The 9,360-nt window shown below is 42.7% G+C and overlaps 1 protein-coding gene across 2 annotated transcripts; it reads right to left on the bottom strand.

Annotated features, from left to right (window-relative positions):
• Nucleotides 1-3,580: 3,580 nt before the first annotated feature.
• On the bottom strand, nucleotides 3,581-8,334 carry LOC143099556 (uncharacterized). Of its 2 annotated transcripts, none has more exons than XM_076262503.1 (11): nucleotides 7,896-8,334; nucleotides 7,114-7,328; nucleotides 6,857-7,000; nucleotides 6,300-6,365; nucleotides 5,557-6,175; nucleotides 5,384-5,460; nucleotides 5,071-5,257; nucleotides 4,859-4,980; nucleotides 4,478-4,703; nucleotides 4,103-4,249; nucleotides 3,581-3,862 (listed from the first exon to the last, which is right to left on the bottom strand). In XM_076262503.1, exons 5-8 carry the CDS (start codon nucleotides 6,122-6,124, stop codon nucleotides 4,946-4,948), a joined length of 867 nt encoding a protein of 288 aa, XP_076118618.1. In that variant the 5' UTR covers nucleotides 6,125-6,175; nucleotides 6,300-6,365; nucleotides 6,857-7,000; nucleotides 7,114-7,328; nucleotides 7,896-8,334; the 3' UTR covers nucleotides 3,581-3,862; nucleotides 4,103-4,249; nucleotides 4,478-4,703; nucleotides 4,859-4,945. The 2 variants fall into 2 exon arrangements, with proteins under 2 accessions (XP_076118618.1, XP_076118617.1); XM_076262502.1 differs by having other exon boundaries at nucleotides 3,581-3,942.
• Nucleotides 8,335-9,360: the final 1,026 nt, after the last annotated feature.

The following is a 9,360-nucleotide window of genomic DNA, read 5'->3' on the forward strand; positions in this document are numbered from 1 at the left end:
TATATAGAGTTTCGTTTTGAAAACAGCAATGGGTGGCCAAAATCCTATCCTCTAGTGCTAGTATTGACAGATGCAGTGATAATTCCTAGCTAAGTTCTCTTCTGCACTGTAGCTTAAATGCTATTCTATGGCTTCTATCGCTTTGGATAAAAGTGTCCGCCAAATTAATAAATGTAAACATAAATTTAAAAAAAAATGCATCATGTTTCTGGAGCTTGTGATAAAGCCATGAACCTTAAGCAGCATCTGATAACAAAAACCTCATGTCAAAAGAATGACCACACCTGCCAGGAAAAACCAATAGTGAAACTGGCCACAAGCCCAGAGAATGTTAATCTGTTCTCTTTGTACCTTCAGTTCCTGCTGATTGGTGGATTGATCACTCCTATTGCCGGCCAAAGTTTGAAATGTCAGTGGGGAGTTGATTATAAACAATACATTTACTTTCACTCTACCCTAACCTTTTTGGCTGTGGTATCTGTGTGTGTGTGTGTGTGTGTGTGTTTGTGTGTGTGAGATAGATAAAGAAAGAGAGAGAGATAAAGACATAAAGAGTGTGAGTGTGTGTGAGAGAGAGGTATGAATCCAGACAACCAGGCTAGTTAAAAAAAGACATGTAAGCTTTATTAAAGTCTATTAAAGGCTGTTTTCACTCAGTTAAGGTTCAAACCCAACCCAAAACGGTTGCCTGACTTTCGTTGCTAGTCGCTGTCAACTAACCCCCATTGACAGCAGATTGTTTGGCCTCTGTACTGCCAGATGGTTTCCAGGCAATATGAAACAAGGCACCATCAGGCTTACCAGATATCCAGTTCTAGGCACTTTATTGTGTTCAAAGGCGAGTCTAGGCTGAGAATGGAATCTCTTGGCTGTGTTCCAAGGCTGTTTTCTCAAATTGAGTTTTTCTCATTTTCCAGTAGAAACATCTCAGCCTATGTAGCACCTATGTTCACCAAACTTCCCAGATATACACTTAGCAGTGTTCTGAAGATATTTACAGAGGGATTTGTTAAATTTTTTAAGGCTATGGACAGTATATTCTGATTTCCTAGGTCAGCGGTTCCCAAACTTTTTTCCCCGCGGACCACCTTCTACATCCTGACTCGGCTCGCGTACCCCCACCATCCAACACATAAAAAAGTAACACATTCTATTGACGCATTCCAGGCATCGTGTTTAATTAGCCGCCCTACATGATAACAAAATCAAAATGTGCAATTGGTCTATAAGCTCTCACGCTAAAAAGTGTGGAGAACCACATTAGATAGCATCTCACTGCAGACCACGCACTGTGGCTTTGGGCAGTCTGTCTCCCAATCCACGTGAAGCCTAGGACTATATGCCTCATCATACTTTCGTTTTCTTCGCACAGTCTTTTCTGTCTCGTTCTTTCTTTTATCCCCCTGCGCTCCATCTCCACCTTCATTAGTCTGCCCCCCATACCATCCCATCGTTACCTGTGTCCTGCTCTGTTTCTCTCGCTTCTCCTCTTCGACCGCTTTAATTAGGCCTTTTGGACAGTGTCCCTGTTTTTAGCCAGTTTTCCATGTTTACGCAGCCTTCTACCTAGCCTATACTTCAACGAAACTGTGAAAACATAGCCTATTATAGTTTACAAATGATTTCCTATAATTTCACGTTTCCATATCATTATAACCCGATTCGAAATTATGTATTATTTATTCATTAATTAGAGTATTAATTAATTAATCATTTTTAACTCCTTTCCGCCATTGCCCTTTTCATCTCGCGTACCCCCTAGTGGCAGCTCGCGTATCACCGGGGGTACGCGTACCACAGTTTGGGAATCCCTGTCCTAGGTAATGAAAGCAGATATCCTGAAATCCCTCTGTAATTTTATTTTTATCTTTTATGCAAACAAAATTAAAAAATAATTTTGTACCTGGCTTTATCATATGTTCAGATCTATCTACCGAAAATATATGCAAATTTGCGCATATTTAATGAGATAATGCCTAATTTGCATAATTAGACATTCGAATTTCAAAAACTTCTAATACATTTTTTGTTCATACTTGTGTAAGTAATCAACTGAGGAAGTTTCATGGTGATGTCTATTATTTAAAAATTTTACCCTATTCACCTGTAGTGTCTCGCCTTAAAGGAGAATTCCGGTGTGATTTTTACCTAAAGTGTTTTGAAACATGACGCCGAGTGTGAACCTATGTCTCATAGCCCATCTCGGCTTGTCCCCTGCACTCCGAAATCTGGCGCTAGTTAGCCGGTGCTACCAACAAGCCAGGCAATGCTGGTACCTCGGGCATCGGCCTAGCCATGCAAATAAATCACTGTTTTACACCATTTACAAGGCTCAACATATCTCCACACTTCATTGGTATACTTTCCAAGGCCCTGACATTTAAAACGAGACATTGAGAACTTGTAGCACTGGTAGTTTACTTACAAGACGATTTATACAGACAGTGTCTTCACGAAGTTTAGCGTTTGCAGCCATCTTGAATTTAGTCACGATAAGTCGAGCGACGAGCAGGAGCGAAACTACAGCTGATAAGTCACATGAAAACTCGCCTTAGTTGTGGACTGGAGTTAGTGCAAACAGTTGGCAACTAGGCTATTGCAAGGATGTCGGATGATGAAGCTACGGGGTTTTATGAAGACTTTGAAGACGAGGAGGAAACATTTGAGTTTGATGGTCGTCCTTATTTATTTGAGCCTGAATATACGGAGGAAGAGCTGCGTGAGCGCCGTGAAAGGAGAGAGATTGAGAGACAGCGTGCGGAGCAAGCAGCTGTAAGCACAGCCACAACACAGCCTCGTATCACGGGGAAATGGTGGTGTTCCTGCCGATGCTGTGAGATAATGCCTACCGATATGGAGTGTTTTTGTTGCAAAGAGTGGGACCTTTTGCACCATCGCACTCAAGACGCACGCTGCGTGACATTAGCGCAAGGCTTTTCTTCCCTTCTGGACTTGTGGGTATTGGAAGCCTTTTTCCATGTCCCAAAATTAAACTGGACACGAAGACCCACGCCGGAGGGGCAAGATGGACATTTATCTACTGAGTAAGAACTCTGCACACTTGGGTTTTATTGCTTTTGATCAATCCAATAGTTACTGTATTTGTAGTTTGAATTGGCAGCTAAGTTACTTGATTATGATAATGATATGATATAACAATGATAATGACCGAAGTGTCACCTTTTCTTGCCTCTCCCTCCCCCCTCCCCTCCCCTCCCAGACAGTGCAGACTTGTGGCTTACCGGGTTTTCCTTGAGTGGGTGCTTCAAGGAGAGAAACTGGGACGAGGGGAAAGACAAGTTCTGCCAAGCTGTGTGGTTACAGAAATAAGAAAAAAATACCCCTCTACCAGTGGAGTATACCATGGATTCCAGGAGGCAGAAGACGCTTCCAGGATCATCTAGTTACCAATTACTAAAATGTGTTACTTTGTTAATATTATTTGTATTGCAATGTGAGGGGGTAATATTGTTCATACTCATTTGAAATAACAACAATATAAAATCAACACATTTTCTTGGTTTTCATTCCAAACTACAATATTTATTTACAGACAAACAACGAAGATGTAGACCACACATAGAACATGAAATAAACACAAAAGGAAAAACAAACTATGTACATTATAAATAAAAAATACAAAGAAAACGATACTCTAAAAGAACAAAAGAAATGTCACTACAAGTCAGAGTTGCTTGAACCGCGACAGCCTTTGGGCCACCAACTCAGACGGGTCTGGCCTCGGCACTGGTGCAATATTTTGCAGCAACCTTCTTGGGCGAGGAGGAGGACGGGGCCAAGGTTCCAGGCTTTTCTCCTCCCTCAACTTCAAGACGTCCTCCATCAGGTCTTTTCTAAAGTCCTGAGAGGTGGGCTCATACACTGGCTTAGCCACCCACTGCTGTGTCGTCTTTGTGTACATGTACTTGTACTGTGGTTTTCCTATCCCACAGACAAAATAAGTCGTTGATTATGTAGGCTACTATAACACCGTTTAGCTATGTGTGTCATGGTAAAATAAGTCCGAAATCAAGTTAGTTATTCTACTAATTACTGTACTGTTCAGAACACACAAAATTTGGACGCAAAGCCGTTTCCCTACCCTCAAGTGTTGTTTTTTGTTCCCTTCCAATATTGATATTGTGATCTATGATGGCCAATTCTGTGCGGGCTCTCATTGAGTCGTATGTAAAGTGAAGTCGCTTTGGTGCGTACTTCAGGGTGACGTTGTGAAAGACTTCAAGAGATCCTGCAAAATATGTCCAATTGAAATATATCAATCAATATCAGTCATGTAAAGTGATAATTGCTGGTGTTGAAAAGTTAAGATTTATCAGGAATGCTGACAGTCTTATGCTGTCTGAGGTTACAAATGACAACAGTGTGACTAGATAATAAACAGCTGTTCGCTTCCTCTTTTTAATAACAAAGATAATGCAATTCTAAGAAACTAATTTCAATGACTGTGAAGGCATACCAGTGTGCTTGAACAGAGCCATCTGTCTCAGGTCACGCAGGAGGGTTTTATCCTCAACCAACTCTTTGAGAGCACGGAAAGCTGGGGAGTCATTATCCAGCCACTTTTTTTCTCCTGATCCTCCTCTGAGAGAGGTGGGTGAGCACATTGGTACTCCCGCCCATTCTCTTCCCATCTGTGGATGCCACGAATATAGTGAAGAACAGATGTCCACCGTCGCACACTCCTGAAAAACGACATAAAATACAACCCTTAGAAATTATGGAGAATACTTTTGTGAGTTCATGTGTCAACACTGTCTTGGGTTATACATTTTTTAACTAAAATATTTTTTTTTCCTAATGTGCGTCATAAAATAATGATTCATAATTTCATGGTTACCTGTTCATCACCATGGCTGGAACTGCATGCCCAGTATAAGTGATTGCTGATAGACCTCAGCCATGGTCGAAGCTCTCTGTAATTTTTTTAATTAGAGACAGACACCAGCTTCTTCTTGAGACCTATGGAGAGTTCAAAAACAATATGAGCTTCTATTTCACCAGCAACAACCAGTCACACACGTGTGGATATCTAGTAAATATGATGCATACTCTTGTTCACATGCCAAGGGTCATATTTGTGACGAATGTTGCCATAGCTTTCCCTCATTAGTTTTCTTATTGATGGCGATCTGTCGGTCGCCATCACCCCAATGTCCAGCCTGAGATCGAGGAGGTGATTTAGGCCTCTCTGAAAGCCCATTGCCTCCATTGCCACGGAACTCGATGCTTCTGTAACCTAATAACATAGTAAAAATACCAGTTTGTTATTTCACATGTGCATGTACATAGTCCCAACTTATTGCCTTGACAGCAACTGTACGCTTATTTCACATAACAACAACAGGCATCTATGCTTGTTTACCTGTACAAGTTCAAAATGAAGAATTTCTTTTGTTGCATCATCTTGAAAATAATAGGTGCTGTACTTGCAGCTGTAGCCTTTTGGAAAAACAAACATGTCTGTGATTTTGAAAAAAAAAAAGGAATTGTGTATATTTGAAAGTCAATCAAAATCTGACGAATAACAATGCTTACCAGGGCTATCACACCTCGCATCACCACACATTTCCAGTTTTTGCCCCGAAGCAGAAAGTTGAGAAATCCTCTCCAGAATTTTTTGTTGTTGTCCCTTGTATGCATGATTTATTACAGGGATGAGGTATTTGGATTGAACGGCGTAAAACTGAGTCTTGCCTGGTAGCTGCAGGTTGATTAGTTCTGCCCATTCTTTGATGTCCGAGTAGGTGGCTCCGGTGAAAAATGTTGCAGCACATGCCAAGAGGTTGTTGCGGGCCATATTCCTTTGGTCAGTGCATGATGCCCATTCCCCGGTGTGTCCCTTCAAACACGTCCAGTGTATTCTGATCTGGCTGGCACGTGTGGCTACTCGTTTTTCCTCAATGGCCACACCACACTGAGTGCATGTTCTAAAAAGCTCCATCAGCTTGGCCTCATCAACTAGCCACTTTCTTCCTGCCCATCCATTTGTGCTGCCAGAGCTGGAGACAGAGCCAGGGCTTGGGCTGGATGAGGTGGTGTCACTCAGGGGCACAAAACTGGTGTCTTTAGGGTCCAAATCCATTTCCCCAAAGCTAATGCTCATATCTTGCACAGATGTGTCTGAAGCACCTGCAACACCTTCCTCTACATCTTCCTGTTGATCAAAGGACAGATGAATAATGTCATTGTTGGAAATGATTACACATTTACTTCTAAATGGAGCATCAGTGTAGCACATTATCACCAGAACCATATATGAAATTAAAAATTCAACTCACTGATTGTGTCACTCCACTGGCTTCCCTCGAGGGACTCCACAATGAGGGGGGTGTTTCAGTCCTTTCCTTCAAATTTATAAAAAAAATGACACATAGCTACTTCAGTGGTGACCAAGGTGTTGCAGACATTACAGTGAAAAGTAGTAGTAGTAGTAGCACCCCCATACTATGCTCCTATGGGGAGCCTCAGCAACATAGGCACATAGACACATGGAAGACAACGGGGGGGGAGGGGGGCATCCTTTACTGCAGCCATGGTCAGCGCTGTTCCAGACCCGCTTGTCAGACTGGGAGTAAGAAGCGGCGAATGCATGGGATGGGGAGTAGGGGGTGTACGTGTGTAAAGATGTGTGTGTGTGTGTGTGTGTATGTGTATAGAGTTCATAGTCTGTTTGCAGGTGGGGTGAAGGGATACAAAGAATGTCTCATTGCAGTTATCTTCTGGGGGAGATCCAAGGCCAGTGCTGGATAAGGGGAGCCAAAAAGTAGATACTATTCTAGACTATTCTATGGTCCATGTGAACTCCGGCTGACTGTCAACACAATACATGGCTTACCTGTGGGTATTGCCATGATGCGGGTCTGGGAGTGTATTGTCCAGATGATGATGGCCTAGTTCGTGGCCTTACTGAGGGCTGTTGTGTCACACCACTGGCTTCCCTCGAGGGACTCAACAATGATGAGGGTGTTTCAGTCCTTTCCTTCAAATTTATAAAAAAAATTCCACATTGATACTTCAATGGTGACCAAGGTGTTGCAGACATTACAGTGAAATGTGAACACTGGCTGACTGTCAACACAATACATGGCTTACCTGTGGGTATTGCCATGATGCAGGTCGTGCAGTGTATTGTCCAGATGCTGATGGCCTAGTTTGTGGCCTTACTTATGGCTGTTTGGGGCTTGACTGAGGCTAGTGGACCAATCAGACCTCCTGTGTTGCAGTTGTCTATGGGTTTTTTTAGGCGTGGACTGGGGGGCAGCAGCCATTTCAAAGGGAAACATTGCCGGGTCCTCAGAGGTACTGGCCTAAGAAAATACATACACACAAAGTAAGTTTATTTATTCATTGGTTTATAGGACACTCAGATGCACACAGCAGCACATCTGTTTTGCAATCCATCCAAAGTGGCCCCACTCTGTTCATTGACCATCACTTGCTACTTTTAGGTACTCTAACTACCTGGAAAGTTCTAACACTTCAAACTGTGAGGAATGTACTCCCCAACACCCACCCCCCGCTAATACTTTAGACCATTACGCATAACAATGCAACTGAATGCAGCATAGCAAACCCATCCCCCAAACACCTTAGCGGACCCCAATCACGGTCAGCCAGGTTAGCTTACATGGCAAGTTTTATATAGTAACGTATTTATCAAAAATATCAGAACAAACCACACCACTCCGTCCCTCTCCAGCAACATTTCTGATGGTGGGCTAAATAATGAATGTAGCATAATCTGCCTCATTTCTCTTTCTGGAATACAAAACTATGTGAATTTGTAGCAAACACAATGTTCAGTGCTGCACACGATTTATACATGCTAACATGGTTCACACAATTTACAGTCTAATAACCAAATAAATTCATACCTCCGGAGAAAGTTGTGTCGCTTTCGGAGAAAGTTGTTGTATTTCGGGATGGCAGATTTCTTCAGACGCATTCGTTGTCGAGGGTTAGAGCCTCTTATAATGAAGTCGTCTGGATCAAAATGTGCACTACATAATCCTTCTGTTTTAGTATATGGATAGGTGTCTCGACATCGACTTGCAAAACAACAAGCCACTGCTTCCAAGTTAACTCGTGTAGAGGTAGCCTGTGAAAACTTTCTGGAACATAGCTTCTCATCTGCTTGCCGCAACCTGGAAAAGCACAAACGCGAACCATTCTGTCTTCTCTTCCTTTTCTCTTATCCTTCGTAATGCCATCTGAAGCTGCAATCAGTAGGCTATATAGTATGCACACCTGGCCACTCCTTCTTCACGTGTAGCCTACAGCACGTCTTCCGTCAACAACATTAGGCTATAGATGCAAGATTCACATCACTGAGTAGTAAAACATTTATGCCATTTGTTGTAAGGTGCTCTTCGTTGTCATGTACATCGTCAATACATAATTTAAGCAGCAACTGGAATGCATGCATTTCCACGGGATTATTTTTGCAATCTGATCCCTTATCCTGTTCATTCGTGCTCGTCGCTCGACTTATCGTGACTAAATTCAAGATGGCTGCAAACGCTAAACTTCGTGAAGACACTGTCTGTATAAATTGTCTTGTAAGTAAACTACCAGTGCTTTTTCAAAGTTCTCAATGTCTCGTTTTAAATGTCAGGGCCTTGGAAAGTATACCAATGAAGTGTGGAGATATGTTGAGCCTTGTAAATGGTGTAAAACAGTGATTTATTTGCATGGCTAGGCCGATGCCCGAGGTACCAGCATTGCCTGGCTTGTTGGTGGCATCGGCTAACTAGCGCCAGATTTCGGAGTGCAGGGGACAAGCCGAGATGGGCTATGAGACATAGGTTCACACTCGGCGTCATGTTTCAAAACACTTTAGGTCAAAATCACACCGGAATTCTCCTTTAAGCTTGCACCTGGCAGAGTTCTAAGCCATCTGGCAATTTCTAATGGGCTGGGCTGGGCTGTCTGTGTATATGAAGGTGTGTGCATGTAACTTTTGACCCGTATGTCCGATTTTCATAAATGAGGTACCGTTGGAATCCTTGGATTAGGCCGAATTCCATGCCCCTGATCAAACCCACTCTTGCAGTTCCTCGGAACCGCAATTCTAGTTATTAGGCTGTAATCTCTCTTTGCTGTCCAAACAGTCTACAGCAACATTTTTCACTTAACGGACCGGACAACAGTTGTCATATTTCTGACGGACCGGTAGCAGGGACGTTGATAGTATTTTGTCAGAGGTGGTGCTGATAATATTACGGGGGGTTCAGTGTCTCCCCCGGGAAAATTTCGAAATTCTGGCTGTTAAATATACCCTTTTAACGCATTTTGGAAGGGGCATACAAACTTTAACAGAGCAAGCAAGGCCCGTTTTCT

Source organism: Alosa pseudoharengus, unplaced genomic scaffold, assembly GCF_046254945.1.
Source record: "Alosa pseudoharengus isolate Yale_2024_CS ecotype anadromous, Long Island Sound unplaced genomic scaffold, YU_APseudo_1.1 YU_APseudo_1.1_scf_3, whole genome shotgun sequence".
Taxonomy (NCBI): Eukaryota; Metazoa; Chordata; class Actinopteri; order Clupeiformes; family Clupeidae; genus Alosa; species Alosa pseudoharengus.